The sequence below is a fragment of the Pelodiscus sinensis genome, chromosome 11 (assembly GCF_052426305.1).
Source record: "Pelodiscus sinensis isolate ZL-2025 chromosome 11, ASM5242630v1, whole genome shotgun sequence".
Lineage (NCBI taxonomy): Eukaryota > Metazoa > Chordata > Testudines > Trionychidae > Pelodiscus > Pelodiscus sinensis.
The window spans coordinates 21,760,913-21,777,501 of NC_143062.1; the positions used below are offsets into that span (position 1 = coordinate 21,760,913).

The 16,589-nt window shown below is 40.4% G+C and overlaps 1 protein-coding gene across 4 annotated transcripts in view; it reads right to left on the minus strand.

Annotated features, from left to right (window-relative positions):
* Nucleotides 1-1,018: 1,018 nt before the first annotated feature.
* The window catches only part of CHDH (choline dehydrogenase), a 36,864-nt gene continuing 21,293 nt past the window's right edge, over nucleotides 1,019-16,589 (minus strand). For 3 of the 4 annotated variants that reach the window (XM_075938908.2, XM_075938906.2, XM_075938907.2), the window contains 5 exons: nucleotides 15,573-15,702; nucleotides 4,565-4,699; nucleotides 3,135-3,277; nucleotides 2,355-2,457; nucleotides 1,216-1,660 (listed from right to left, as the gene is read on the minus strand). In XM_075938908.2, coding sequence (XP_075795023.2) covers nucleotides 1,242-1,660; nucleotides 2,355-2,457; nucleotides 3,135-3,277; nucleotides 4,565-4,699; nucleotides 15,573-15,702 — 930 coding nt within the window. In that variant the 3' untranslated portion in view covers nucleotides 1,216-1,241. Of the gene's footprint in view, nucleotides 1,661-2,354; nucleotides 2,458-3,134; nucleotides 3,278-4,564; nucleotides 4,700-15,572; nucleotides 15,703-16,589 lie in introns of all 4 variants that reach the window. The other variant, XM_075938909.2, reaches the window with a different exon arrangement.

Sequence of the window (16,589 nt, forward strand, 5' to 3'; positions counted from 1 at the left end):
GTTCCTGGGTGAATGTGTCTGAGGTGTGATGTGTGGCTGCTGGAAGGAAATACTGTAAGTATGAAAGACTGCTTTTGTGATGTGCTTGTGAGGTGAGAATGTGCTTTTGCGCAAGAAGTTTTTGTGGAAGATCTCTTCTGCAAAAAGCTTCCTGCACAAAAACTCTGCAGTGTAGACAAAGCCAAGATGTATTTATTCTTACAGTAAATGAGCCACAATATTCAAATTTAATTGACAAGTATCTATCTGATATGGCATAAGATTTCTTAAATCAGAGGGCAGGTAACTTTTTAGTAAGACAATGTTTACGCTATAAAAATGATCCAGACCTTAAAGTTTGTTTCACCATTTAAAGCAATGGAGTCTCCTTTCACGACCCCCTTAAATATACAGTAGTGAAACAAGACGTTTCCATTTTGCATTACAGAACCAAAACAAATGACGTTAATAACTGACTTTTATTAAGTTAAATGCAAAGAACATGGAGAGTTTAAGTTAGCATTATATAAATTTTAAATAATCAGCTACTTCTGTTTTTATAGAGACTATTTAAGGCAATGTGTATATCAAATATAGATATCCTTTAAATTTGGTTATACCACTACGCAAATACTATTCATTTGCATTTAAGTTTAAAACTCAACTTCTGATTTAATGTGCATGTTCACAATATTGGGCCCTGATCCTCCAAAAACTTTCACAGTTGCTTAACTTTTTACACAATGCAGAATAGAAGATTCTGCTGAAGAACATCTTGCTTATTAACTGTTGTCAAGGACAACCGTGCACACAGTGAATACTAAGTGAAATTCAACATAAGACCCTTATTTCACTTGCCAGGATTGTGGTTCCATTGAGGCCTCTGACAACATCTCTATTAACCACTTGAGGGCCCAATCACAGAAGCAGTTTTATTGTCCCATTAAAGGTAGCAAACATCAACTTCTACCATTCCACATTCAGCCACAGAGGTCCTGAACTCTTTGCTGGCTCACATGATTGCTTCTTGTTTCTGTAAGGCAGAAATGATCCTCTTCAGCATACACTTCAAACTACATCACAAGTCACCCACAGTTACTGCAAACAACTTGATTTTTTTTAAAGGAGACTATTACAATCTTAATATCAAAGATAGTGAATTAATACCTACATGCAATTTTTGTAGCAATACATTTATTCTCTTGGCAAAGTCCCATGTAAGATTTCCATACTCACCTGGAAAATAAGCGTTGGCATTTTGTTCATTGCTGAGTTTCCAAGCTTTGAGGTTTATATACAGGAACATTTTTCTCACAAAGTGATGGGAGCCCCTTGATTATATCAGCAGCTTTTTCTGCTATCATGATAGTTGGAGCATTCAAATTCCCACTGACCACACTGGGCATTATTGAGGCATCTACAACTCTCAAATTTTCAACTCCAATTACTTTGGTCTGAGGATCAACCACAGCAGTGGTATCAGATGGCTGCCCCATTTTACAGGTACAAGAAGGATGATAAGCACTATCAGCCTTTTGTCTTATGAAAGCATCTATTTCTTTTTCAGACTGTACATGACTTCCTGGCTGAATTTCAGGACCACAGAATTTTTCAAAAGCTTTCTGAGCAAAAATCTCTCTGGATATTTTGACACATTGACGGAATTCCCACACATCTCTTTCTGTACAGAGAGGAAACAAAGACTGTAAATACACATACCGGCTAGAAATACTTTCTTGTGCATAATTCAAACAAACAGAATCATAATAGTGCTAGTTCAGGAGAGTGTGCTATACGAAGAAAAGGAAAGAGTAGTAAAATTAAAGGGGAAAGAAGTGTATATTTAATTTAAAAGATCTGAAATTGCTACCGAAAGAGAAAACAATGGAACATTTTTCAAAGTTATATTTATACTAGGAAAAATTATCACTTGTCCTATGCACCTGTACAGAAGAATGGCATAAATAAAAATGATACCTTCCTTATTCCTGGGTATGGGCTATGTGATCATCATATAAGTGGGGGGAGGCAAGCAAGGTGTATAGTAGCCTTTACTCCCTGTCCAGCACAGGTGAGTACGGGGTGAATTGGAAGGGGCAGGGAACAGACACTTGACCATCCCACTTAGATTGTAAGTTCTTTGCAGAAGGGACTTTTTGCTCAGTATTTGTACCTACCAAAATAGCATCCTGTCATTAACTAGGGCTCCTCTGAACTATCACAACATAAATAGAAAAAAAATAATACTAGTACAATTAAGCCAGTGTGAATTGGGGGGTAATTTGCTACTGAGATGGGCAGGTAGCAAATCACTTCTCTATGGATCAAGGGGGAAGGAACTGAATGAAACCAGCTCAATAAAGATATAATCTTACCAGTTGACAAGTAATTTGGTTCAATGACCACATGATCCCTTGGATCTGTACTTTTCAGCTTTAACCAGCCCACACTTGTGCTCCTCATAGATCCAACATGAACCTGCAATGGCCCCAACACACTACATGACAAAATTCCATCTAGATACAGTCCATTGAAATTTTTTAAAAGATGGACTTTTATAAATTATCCACATACAAAATATAAAAAATGGATACTGAAAAGGAGAGCCAGAAAATGAACATTTTTTTCTTGTGTTTTTTGGTTATATACACTGCACAGGAAAAAAACTACTTAGCACAACAAGCAAATATTATTTCAGTTTAGCAGTAGCTGATAGATGATCAAATTACTATTATCATGAAGTAAAAACCAGCCAAATAAAACAGATGTACACAATGACAGTTTCACAGTATGAACTAGACTTTTGAATTAATATGTAATGGAGATCCAACAAAGAGATAAACCGTAAAGGAGTTATAATATTTTGTTTTCCTTTTAATGCAGAACTTGATCATATACTACTGATGACAGTGACATAGGATCAGGCCCATAACCCCTAAAAGCACATATTACATATTTTTCCAAAAAATATAAATTATTCTGGCACCAGAAACAAATACACTCTAAATATTTTTGCAATGTAGAGAGTTAAGTTTGTTCAGTATTATGCAAAAGATCTCTGTAACAATTAGTGTACTTGTATTAATATTTCCAATAAATTATAAATTTCCTTGTTAATTCAAGACATTGCTAATTTGTGTCCTTGAATCACTGACCTGGTAAGCTTCCAGTTTGGAAGCAACACGTCCATGATCAATCACCTGGGAAGGAAGAAAATGAAACTGAATATCTGGGTGAAGAACATCTGGCTGACTTCTAACAAACCCACCAGACTCTAAGTGGGCAGTAGCTCCATCCCCTAGAGATCAAGAAAGAAAGAAAGATTCTAAAATATTCAAAAGGGAAGAAAATGTGGTTTTAAAAAAAAAATCCTAGTGTCAACACCATTTCACCATGCCCAATATACCTTTCCACTTGTGCAATGCACATAATTAATCAAAAACAGCGAAACTGAAAGAGATACAAACTCACATGCAATTAATTTAACATGTGCAATGCACATTGTTTTCATCATGTATAATTTTTCAAGGTAAAAAAGCCCAAGATGTCTCTAGCTTCCTAAATATTCTCCATTTACTTTGGCTAAAATGGGATGTTAAGGTTTAATTACTATAAGGGGCAGTGCACTGTTAAAATGATTCTGAAGCAGCTTAGGAGGGAAACTGTCACTGAGAGTGCCTGATGGACGAGGGTGGGAATAAGCTATGGCAGCTTCATACCCACTGCAGTGCATACTCTCAGACGTACCAGGTCCTTAGAAGGGACAGAGCAAGATCTACCCACTCCTTTTGCCTTTACACACACCTGCATACTCCTACCCCTTTCACACTGCTGCATAACATGCCTTTAAATCTCTCTGCCACCACACTAGATAAGTTGCAATCCATTCTTCTGCAAATAATTACTTGCAGTGATGTGAAAAATATGTGCGCAATAGCATAGCACAGTGTATTGGGCCAAATGCTTTGCTGTGACATCATGCTAAGATGGTAAAAGTGTATGGAGGTAGTTGAGAAAAAACTCTTTAAAATTCATTCTTGAATATATAACTTAGGGACAGGGGTACTATAACACAGGAGAATGCATTATATCTGGACAATGCAAGTACAAGTAAGTTTGAATGCTTCTGGAAAATGTAGTGAGATAATTATCTTTTATGGAGTTACACCAAGGATGAATTTGGTTTGGTATATTTGTTTTACAAGTAGCTTTTCTCAGTGGCCAACAGATTTAAGTATGAAACATAACTCAGTATGATAGGCACAAATGCACACATTTAGTAGCATGCAAACATTTCCTGCCTGAACTTAAGGGCAGGGAAAGACATGCTGCAAAAATGCATCTCAACCTCGTTTGTTATAATAAACATTGCATTTATTAAAATAAATTGTAATTTAGAAAAAATCTAATTAAAGCCAAGAAAACTGGACAGTTTGTCCCATTTGAACCCCCTTTTAAAAAAATCTCTAATTTTGCAGAATTGATAAAAAGCTTCATCAGAAAGACACTGTGGGATTCTGATATATATATGTCAGTTAAAAGCTAATTTGGTAATCTAGTGGGAGAGTTTCCCTTTTTTTCATACCTGTAAACTTCCAAAGCCATTCTAAGCCAATCTTTGCCATGTTAATGGGATTTTGTGCTTTGTAGAGAGTAACAGGTTTGGTGCACTTCTGTTGTATGTACACTTCTAAATGATCTTGAAGATTCTGGCCTACCCCTGATACAAAAGAACACAGGAAATTAAATATAGGCAACCTGTAAATGTTATATTCAAGCAGGTACATTTTTCTGTATAAACTACCCTGAATGGAAACTGAAACAAGCTTTTACAAAGGCAGTGACATCAAACAACATGGATCCTGGGCCTAGTTCAGCCCATTTAGGCAACCAGCAGACATTATCAATTTGGTCATTACTGTACCCTACCTACACACACACACATCATATATAATGTTGTTTATTTTAAGATGAGACATACTGTGGAGCTGTGAAGTAGTGCCATTAACATAGAAATGGGAATAAACAGTGACACCATTAACACATTAAAATGATCACTTTGAAATATGTGCATTTCTTTCTGTTAGTTTAACGGCTATGTATTATTTCAGGACATAAAATGTAATTTCTTTATGACCTCGGCGCATCACAAGAACAATCTAAAGGGTTCAACAAAAATCTAAAAATGTGTAGTTATCACTGAAATTTAGTAACTGGGGTAACATTTCTAATCAACAACATCTTGTTCATCATTATGATCTTTGTTGAGAGTGTGTGGGTTACCACAGTCCTCTTTGCCTGAGTACATACAGGCTACGTCTACACTGGCATGATTTTCCGGAAATGCTTTTAACAGAAAAGTTTTCTGTTAAAAGCATTTTCGGAAAATCGTGTCTAGATTAGCAGGACGCTTTTCCGGAAAAGCACTTTTTCCGGAAAAGCGTCCATGCCAATCTAGACGCGCTTTTCCGCAAAAAAGCCCTGATTGTCATTTTCGCGATCGGGGCTTTTTTGCAGAAAACACTACTGTGCTGTCTACACTGGCCCTTTTCTGGAACAGTTTTCCGGAAAAAGACTTTTGCCCGAACAGGAGCAGCATAGTTTTTCCGGAAAAGCACTGGTGATTTTACATTAGATCGTCAGTGCTTTTCCGGAAATTCAAGCGGCCAGTGTAGACAGCTGGCAAGTTTTTCCGGAAAAGCGGCTGATTTTCCAGAATAACTTGCCAGTGTAGACACAGCCACACAGTTCTGTGCAGGGAAGATTGTTCTAACTATAGACACAGTTGATTCTGCTGTGATCCCTACAGATACAGGTTCAAATAAGGTCTTCTAGAAACTCAGATGTTACTGGCCTTCGAAGAATCCAGGAAGTATTTCATCATCTACATTTTTATATCCATGTTGCAATGGTGATCCGGTATCTAGTTACCTATCTAGAAAGATATAAGAATCTTTCTTTGACAAGTTGCTCTTTTGACATGATCTTCAAAACTATCCTTACATGGTGGGAGCTTGGTCAGTGAATTGTCCTTTTTGATGGCTAGATTAAATTACAAAAAATGCTAATCCTTAAATGGTTCCATTTCTCTCTCACTCTGGTCATACACCAGCGCTACCAACTTCCTTGCTGCAGAAATTTCATCTTATCTATCACTCTCTCCTAATTTGGCAAAATCTGAGGGCATATCTATACTACAGCAAATGATCAAAGCTGCTGCTGTCGATCTTCCAGGTTTCAAATTAGTAGGTCTAGTTAAGACAGCCAATTCAAACTGAGAAGGTTGACGCCGGTAGCCCTGCTTCCAGGACAAGTAAGGGAAGTTGAAGTGAGAACTATCTCCCTTCGACTTCCTGCAGTATAGACAGCACCAAAAGTCGAGTTAAGGTACTTTGACTTCAGCTATACAATTCATGTACAGAAGGCCCCCAACTTGCGATGCAATTCATTCCAGAGGAAACTTTGCAAGTTGGGGGCATCGTAACTCGAACCCATATTTATGTTAGGCGCTGTGCACCATGGTAAATGAGGGCTGAGTACATAAGTCAGGGGTTTCTGGCCCCTTCCGCATTTACAAAAATGGTTGTAAATGCGGGGGGTCGGAACTCAGGCAGTCGCGTCTAGGGAGCCTTCTGTAGTTGAAGTTGCATATCTTAATTCAACCTTGTCCCATAGGCTGTGTCTACACTGCACCCCTTTTCCGGAAAAGGGATGCAGATGAGACAAGTCGGAATTGCAAATGAAGCGGGGGATTTAAATATCCCCCGCTTCATTTGTATAAACATGGCTGCCGCTTTTTTCCGGCTCGGGGCTTTGCCGGAAAAAAGGACCAGTCTAGACAGGGATCTTTCAGAAAATAAAGCCTTTTCCGAAAGGTCCCTTATTCCTGATTTTAAGAAGAATAAGGGACCTTTAGGAAAAGGCTTTATTTTCCAAAAGATCCCAGTCTAGACTGGCGCTTTTTTCCGGCAAAGCCCCGAAGCAGAAAAAAGCAGCAGCCATGTTTATACAAATGAAGTGGGGGATATTTAAATCCCCGCTTCATTTGCAATTCCGACTTGTCTCATCTGCATCCCTTTTCCGGAAAAGGGGTGCAGTGTAGACACAGCCACAGTGTACATATACCCTGAAGCAGTAAGATCTTTTTTTGACATGAAACACATTTTTTCCTCGCTATCAAACAAGAATGACAGTAAGTTACATCCTATTAATATGTATACAGCAGGAAATATGTTGCAGAAGTCAGGAGTGAGTCCACCATAAATTACGCACACATAGGTATGATGCACCATTTGTCACTTGTGTTGGTAATGTTGCCTGTTTCAATCTGTTTGTTATCAGTGTTCCACTTTTGGAAAGTAGTGAACAGCAAGTACCAAATTCTTTACATCAGTTAACCTATTCCTATAGTTTCTTTGAAACCAAGAGACCAAAAAGCTTTACTGGAACATACAATTTCCTGTTGAGTACTATACAAGTCTTAGGCAGTGTTCCCACTAAGCTGTGCTTCACAGGTGATTAAGAAACTCAGGGCTCAGTGCACGAAGCTGACTGACTGGTTGGGGCAGATTAATCACCTGTGCTGCAAACTTAGAGGAACATTGGTCTTGGGCTTCTTCAACATCTTTACTTCTTCCATTGATGATGGACTTTGCTACTTCAGCCTCAGCAAGGAGTATTTGTGTTGGGAGTGCTCCTACACATGCAGGTATAGTTTTAACCATATATACACAAAGGAATTTTACAAATGAATGCTTGTTGGATGCCATGTTTAGAAACTACTTCCACAGAAATACAGGACATCCACCAATCACCTGGTGTTTCCTGCATCCAACTTTAAATCCTGTCTGATGGTGTCTTTCTGCAGTTTTCACAAAATTACTGTTCTCATTATTTGTCAAAGACTTTGATTACAGAATTAGCTTTGTAAAATCCTTTTAGGATATGCCTCAAGTACTCAGAAGCCAATTCACTGAAAGTGTGAAATTCATTTCAGCCATCATTTGTATGAAAACTTCAGGGGGTAGCCGAGTTAGTCTGTACAGAAAAAAAAAACAACAAATGGGCTCGTAGCACTTACATAAGAACATAAGAACGGCCATACTGGGTCAGACCAAAGGTCCATCTAGCCCAGTATCCTGTCTACCGACAGTGGCCAGCACCAGGTGCCCCAAAGAGGGTGGACCGAAGACAATGATCAAGCGATTTGTCTCCTGCCATCCCTCTCCAGCCTCTGACAAACAGAGGCCAAGAACACCATTTTATCCCCTGGCTAATAGCCTTTTATGGACCTAACCTCCATGAATTTATCCAGCTTCTCTTTAAACTCTATTATAGTCCTAGCCTTCACAGCCTCCTCTGACAAGGAGTTCCACAGGTTGACAACACGCTGTGTGAAGAAGAACTTCCTTTTATTAGTTTTAAACCTGCTACCCATTAATTTCATATGGTGTCCTCTAGTTCTTCTATTACGGGAACTAATAAATAACTTTTCTTTATCAGCCCTCTCCACACCACTCATGATTTTATAGACCTCTATCATATCCCCCCTCAGTCTCTTTTCTAAACTGAAAAGTCCCAGTCTCTTTAGCCTCTCCTCATATGGGACCCATTCCAAACCCCTAATCATTTTAGTTGCCCTTTTCTGAACCCTTTCCAAGGCCAAAATATCTTTTTTGAGGTGAGGAGACCACATCTGTACACAGTATTCAAGATGTGGGCGTACCATAGTTTTATACAGGGGCAGTAAGATATTCTGGGTCTTATTTTCTATCCCTTTCCTAATAATTCCTAGCATCCTATTTGCCTTTTTGACCGCCGCTGCACTCTGTGTGGAAGTTTTCAGAGAACTGTCCACGATAACTCCAAGATCTCTTTCCTGATTTGTCGTAGCCAAATTAGCCCCCATCATACTGTTCGTATAGTTGGGGTTATTTTTCCCGATGTGCATTACTTTACATTTATCCACATTAAATTTCATTTGCCATTTTGTTGCCCAATCACTCAGTTTGGTGAGATCTTCTTGGAGTCCCTCACAGTCTGCTTCTGTCTTGACTATCCTAAACAGTTTGGTATCATCCGCAAACTTTACTACCTCACTGCTTACCCCTTTCTCCAGCTCATTTATGAATAAGTTGAAAAGGATTGGTCCCAGGACTGACCCTTGGGGTACACCACTAGTTACCCCTCTCCACTCTGAAAATTTACCATTTATTCCTACCCTTTGTTTCCTGTCTTTTAACCAGTTCTCAATCCAAGAAAGGACCTTCCCTCTTATCCCACGGCCATGTAATTTACACAAGAGCCTTTGGTGAGGGACCTTGTCAAAGGCTTTCTGAAAATCCAAGTATACTATATCTACTGGATCCCCCTTGTCCGCATGTTTGTTAACCCCTTCAAAGAACTCTAACAGATTAGTAAGACAGGATTTCCCTTTACAGAAACCATGTTGACTTTTGTCCAACAAATTATGTTCTTCTACATGCTTCACAATTTTATTCTTTACTATTGTTTCGACTAATTTGCCCGGTACTGAAGTTAGACTTACCGGTCTGTAATTGCCAGGATCGCCTCTAGAGCCCTTTTTAAATATTGGTGTCACGTTGGCTACCTTCCAGTCATTAGGTACGGAAGCCTATTTAAAGGATAGGTTACAAACCACAGATAATAGCTCAGCAATTTCCCATTTAAGTTCTTTTAGAACCCTTGGATGAATGACATCCGGTCCCGGAGATTTGTTAACATTAAGTTTTTCTATTTGTTCCAAAACCTCCTCTAATGACTCTTTAATCTGGGACAGTTCCTCAGATTCATCACCCACAAAGGACGGTGCAGATTCAGGAATCTCCCCAACGTCCTCAGCCGTGAAGACTGAAGCAAAGAAATCATTTAGTTTCTCCGCAATGGCTTTATCGTCCTTGATTGCTCCTTTTATAGCTCGATCATCTAGGGGACCCACAGGCTTTTTAGCAGGCTTCCTGCTTCTAATGTACTTAAAAAACATTTTGTTATTTCTTTGAGTTTTTGGCTAGCTGTTCCTCAAAATCTTTTTTTGCTTTTCTTATTACATTTTTACACTTGATTTGACAGTGTTTATGTTCCTTTCTATTTATCTCACTAGGATTGGACTTCCACTTCTTAAAAGATACCTTTTTGTCCCTCTTTGCTTCTTTTACATGGTGGTTAAGCCATGATGACTCTTTTTTAGGTCTCTTGCTATGTTTTTTAATTTGGGGTATACATTTAAGTTGGGCCTCTATTATGGTGTCTTTAAAAAGTTTCCATGCAGCTTTCAGGGATTTGGCTCTAGTCACTGTGCCTTTTAATTTCTGTTTAACTAACCTCCTCATTTTTGCATAATTCCCCTTTTTGAAATTAAATGCCAGGGTGCTGGACTGCTGAGGTGTTCTTCCCACCACAGGAATGTTGAATGTTATTATATTATGGTCACTATTCCCAAGCAGTCCTGTAACGGTTTTATCCTGGACCTGATCCTGCACTCCACTCAGGACTAAATCGAGAATTGCCTCTCCCCTTGTGGGTTCCTGCACTAGCTGCTCCAAGAAGCAGTCATTTAAGCCATTGAGAAATTTTATCTCCGCTTCTCTTCCTGAGGTGACATGTATCCAGTCAATATGGGGGTAATTAAAATCCCCCATTATTATAGAGTTCTCTATTTTGGTAGCCTCTCTAATCTCCCTCAGCATTTCTATGTCAGTATCGCTGTCCTGGTCAGGTGGTTGGTAATATATCCCTACTGCTAATTTCTTATTATTGGAGCATGGAATTTCTATCCATAGCGATTCTATGGAACTTGTTGATTCACTTAATATTTTTATTTCATTTGATTCTACATTATCTTTCACATACAGTGCCACTCCGCCACCCACCCGGCCTGCTCTATCCTTACTTTATATTTTATATCCCGGTATGATTGTGTCCCACAGATTTTTCTCATTCCACCAGGTTTCAGTGATGCCTATTATGTCTATCTCCTCATTTAATACGAGGTACTCTAGTTCACCTATCTTATTAGTCAGACTCCTAGCATTTGTGTACAAGCACTTTAAAAATTTGCCACTGGTTATTTGTCTGCCCTTCCCTGATGCATTGGATTCCTTTGTATGCGGTTGTTTGTCAGCTCTGGCCAATGGTTTGCCCTCTCACCCTCCTTTCTTTCCGACTACAGCTTAGAGAATCTCTATCAACGGATTCTCCTCTAAGAGAAGTCTCTCTCCGATTTACGTGCATCTCCGCACCAATCGGCTTTCCCCATCTCTTAGTTTAAAAACTGCTCTACGGCCTTATTAATGTTTAGTGCCAGCAGTCTGGTTCCACCCTGATTTAGGTGGAGCCCATCCTTCCTGTATAGGCTCCCCCTCTCCCAAAAGTGTCCCCAGTTCCTAATAAATCTAAAACCCTCTTCCCTACACCATCGTCTCATCCATGCATTGAGACTCTGAAGCTCTGCCTGCCTACCTGGCCCTGCGCGTGGAACTGGAAGCATTTCCGAGAACGCCACCATAGAGGTCCTGGATTTCAGTCTCTTTCCTAGCAGCCTAAATTTGGCCTCCAGGACATCTCTCCTACCCTTCCTTACGTCATTGGTACCTACATGTACCACGACCACTGGCTCCTCCCCAGCACTACACATAAGTCTATCTAGATGCCTCGAGAGATCCGCAACCTTTGCACCAGGCAGGCAAGTGACCATACTGTTCTCCTGGTCGTCACAAACCCAACTATCTATGTTTCTAACGATCGAATCACCCACTACTAACACCTGCCTCTTCCTAGCTGGCATTCCCTCCCCATCAGAGGTATCCTCAGTGCAAGAGGATACCGCAACATCCTCTGGGAGGAGGGTCCCAACTATGGGATGGTTTCCCTCTGCTCCCATTAAATGCTCTGTTCCCTTGAGACTTTCATCCCCCTTAAGAACACTGGGGCTCTCAGACTGGAGGTGGGACAGTACTACAGTGTCCTGGAAAGTCTCATCAACATAGCTCTCTACCTCCCTTAGCTCCTCCAGTTCAGCCACCCTGTCCTCAAAAGCCCAAACTCGGTCTCTGAGGGTCAGGAGCTCCTTGCAACGGGTGCACACATACACCACCCGCCCACAAGGCAGGTAATCTTACATGTTACACTTGACGCAATAAACAGGATAGCCCCCACTCTGCTGCTGGGCTTCTGTCTCCATGTTTGTAATGAATAAGTTTAAGTACAAACTGGGATTCTTTTTAAACTTCTGGAGTATAGATTATTCTAAGAGTTGTGTCCTTCTTTAAAACCTAAGTCACTAGTGCCCTCTAAACTCCCCCTCTCCAAACTCTCCTGTTACCTGTTCCTGGTCGCGCTCTCCCTGGTCGCTGAGTCACAGGCTTATATAGCTCTGGTAGACCCTCCCACTGACTGAGGCTCAGCCAATTAACAGAGGCTTCTAGATTTCAAACCTTTTAGAAGCTCCTTCAAACAAACAAACAAACAAACCAAACAAACAAACCAGACAAACACAAGCTCAGCACACTGCAAATAACTCCCCCACACACAAACACACACTCCAGACAGCCACTTACCACACACAAACACACACTCCAGACAGTCACTTACCACAAGGGTCCCGTTTTTATTCCTCTTACCTGGAGAACTCCCTCTCCAAACTCTCCTGTTACCTGTTCCTGGTAACAAAACATGTAGATGGTATCATGAGCTTTCGTGGGCACAGATGACTCTGGTTATCTGAAGAGTGGGCTGTGCCCACGAAAGCTCATGATACCATCTACGTTTTGTTAGTCTATAAAGTGCTACGAGCCCATTTGTTATCATTTGTATGAGCAGCCATGGCATCTCTGAAATATCCTGATTCTTTGTTGCATGCTTTTAGCTCATGGATCTTTTCAGATTGAACTTCCAGGTGATGCCCTAATGCAGCTTGGTCTGTTCTTTCGTTTAGTCCATCAGTATGGAAGACGAATATAGGCATATGTCCTACTGGATGACTAAGAACTGTTTCCTCTGAAACATATTTCCATCTTGATTAAGATAGAGCTCTTCAGAAAACAATTTGTGGACTGATAGCTGCTGTGATCATCGCTCCCTGGGTCCATCTAACAAGGGCTGGCTTCTTTTTTGCAATCCTACAGTCCCACTACTGACCTTTGACAGTTTTCCCTGTTCCCATCTCACTCCAAATTCCATTGAAAAGAACCAGAAGTCTTATAGCAAATTCTCTCCAGAGTCAAAAGCGGGATATACTATTTCAGGGAAATATATCTAAAACATAGATTGATATCTATCTGATATAGTCGGGTCTGTTTGCAATACAGAAGCATGGAAGCATGACATGCTCTGCCATGTTGATGTTTCCAATCATGCACTCACTCTCCATGGACATTTAAATTTAGTGTGAGTACCTCCTCCCTGCTCACACAATTTAACGAGTAAAGTTTCAGAGCACTCAGGACCTCTAATTCTAGAGCTAAGCCATGTAGAGTAAATCTGTACAACTAAGCGCCCACAGTTGGCCCACCTTCCCTGACTGGGCTTGAGCTAAAGGGCTGTTTATTTGTGGTGTTGTCATTTGGGGTTGGGCTGGAGTCTGAGCTTTGAGATCTGAGAAAAGGGAAGAGCCTCTGAGCTCAGCTCCAGCCCGAGCCCAAATGTCTACACCACCAGGCCTATACAAAGTAGGAATGTTAAATTTTGATTATTCAGCTAATCGAGTAGTTGATAGAATTTCCATCAACTACTGGATTAGTCAATAAGGGGGAGCCACGCCTCATCATTTAAATGTAGTAAGAGCCACCTGTGGCTCTTATTACATTTCAAAGGCAAAAGAGCAGCTGGGAACTGCAGCCCTTCAGCCTTTTAAATGTAGCAAGAGTCCCGCTATATTTCAAAAGCAGAAGCGCCACAGAGAACATGGGGCGAGTGGGGGACTCAACTGGGGGATCCCGCTCGCCCTGTGTTCCCACTGTGGCACTTCAGCCTTTGAAATGTACAAGAGCCCCACTGAAGTGGCTGCAGGGAGCACATTTCAAAAGCAGAAGTGCAGCAGCTGGAGCCGGCATGAGCATAGACTGTTTCAGTCCCTGCTCGTGCTGTTTCCCCATTGTGCCGCCCACAGAGAGACAGTGCTAGGGGGGAATCTGGCTTTTAAGCTGGCTTCCCCTAGCACCAGCTTCTGCACCCCCCCCTTGCTGCCTCTCTCTAATAGAGGCAGCAAGGGGAGAGGAGTGACTAGTAGAGTAACTACTTGACTATCCAATAAGTTTATGCTTATTGAATAGTCGACTAGTCACTTACATCTCTAGTAGGAATAAGAAAAAGTGAGACTCTGGCTCAGTTCATTGTTGAATAGCAAAGAGGCAGGAGCTAACTGTCTGCCTGACAGAGGAAGGGGTACTAGCTTGCCATCCTAGGCAGCCACCAGGGAGTAAGTACTGTCTCCCTGAATGAGAGCGTGTAGGAGACCTAGGAGTCTCTGGCAACTGAGGTGACTGAAGTATAAGAGACACTATGGGGTTTGTTCCCACCAAACATATAGCTGCCTAATCCAAAGGAGGCTGGAACCCTGGTAAGGTACCACTCAAGGTCCATGAAGGGGTGCTACTGGAAGAAAGACACTGCAGTGAATAGGACTACAGGGACCAAACTAAAGGGATAGTCAGGAAGAAGTAGTCCAGGGCAGTGAATTTAGGTCACCTCCTGAGATAGTCCCCTATTCAGGGGTTGTCATTTGGTAGATTTAATCAATAAATACAATTAACATATTTAACTTACACAGTACAAAATGTTGTCAGGGTCATGTTAGTTTTCCTGGGAATGTGCAAAAAGTGACATTGTGTTTCTCAATGTGGGTAACATTATTTCACCTCATCTGCGGGCTTCTGACACCAGTTGGCAGTTCTCCATCATATCTTATTTAAATGTACAAAAAGTAAAAGTACATATGATGTAGGTATTTGTAGGGTGGGTTCATTAAATTCCAAAAATATGGCCCTTTTGTGGATAATACAGAATGCAAGGAAAAAAACTCCACAGTGTGTTGACTCTTAAACCTACCCATTGAGTAACATTTTCAAGTAATTGAAATATACAATTGTGTGTTTACTTTGCATGAGCACGAATAGGAAAATGGCACATGCAAATAGCCATATAAATGAATGGCAGAAATTTTTAGCTCAAAGTTTAGTTACTGCCTAAGGTCCATGTTCTACCCACCAGCTTTTTATAAAACTCTCATTACTATTAGTAGCCAATCTACAGTGGATCAAAAAAATGAATAACTAATTTAAAATGATCAGTGAAACATATACCCTCTTCACTTTAAAATAAGTTATCTACTGGAATAGTTCAGCAAGGAATGGCTATCGGACACCATTACACGGAGAAGTGCACTATATAAAAGAGATTTGTCTAACTTCCATTAAAGTCAATGGGAGTCTTCCCATTGACTATGGGGGAATTTGATTCGAGTTCATAAAGCCAGATCTAAAGGTCACAGAAGTTGTTAGGAGTCATTTCAATTATTTCAAAAGGGCTTTGGATCAGACCATTAACGAGGTGAAATACAAAACCAATAAAAAGATTACCAGGAAGGTGACAAACAACAGGGATCCCTAATTTTTTGAGGTCATCTGCATTTCCAACCCCAGACAACATAAGCAGTTGTGGGGAATTTATGGCACCTCCACATAAAATCACTTCCTTACTGGCAAGAGCCTGAAAATTAAAAATAAATTTTAAAGATTATTACAGGCTTGATTTTAGAGTACAACCCATATTTCAAAGAGCTTTTTTAAGAGGTGCTATTTCTTTGGAATCATGCCAGCTGTTTCTGACCAACTTCTTCTCTCAAACACATGAGGCTCTCATTAAAGTCTATAAAAAGGGAAATAAGAACAATCCAGGAAACTACAGACCAGTCAATTTAACTTCTGTGCCAGGAAAGATAACAGAGCAAGTAATTAAGAAATTAATCTTCATATATCAGAAGATGTAAACAACAAATCATGTCGAACCAATCTGATGGCTTTCTTTGATAGGATAACAAGTCTTGTAGATAAGGGAGAAGCGGTGGACGTGGTATACTTAGACTTTAGTAAGGCATTTGATATAGTCTTTCACAATCTTCTTATCAAACTAGGGAAATACATCTTAAATGGGGCTACTATAAGGTAGGTGCATAACTGGCTGGATAACTGTTCTCAGAGAGTAGTTATTAATGGTTCACAATCATGCTGAAAGGGCATAACAAGTGGGATTCCGCAGGGGTGTTTTTGGATTGGTTCTGTTCAATATCTTCATCAACGATTTAGCTATTAGCATAGAGAGTATGCTTACTAAGTTTGCAGATGATACCAACCTGGGAGAGCTTGCAACTGCTTTGGAGTATAGGGACATAATTCAAAAGGATCTGGACAAACTAGAGAAATGGTTTGAGGTAAATAGGATGAAGTTTAATAAGGACAAATGCAAAGTACTCCACTTAGGAACAATCCGTTTCACACATACAGAATGGGAAGCAACTGTCTAGGAAGGAGTACTGCAGAAAGGGATCTAGGGTTCATAATGGACCACAAGCTAAATAGGAGTCATCAGTGTGACAC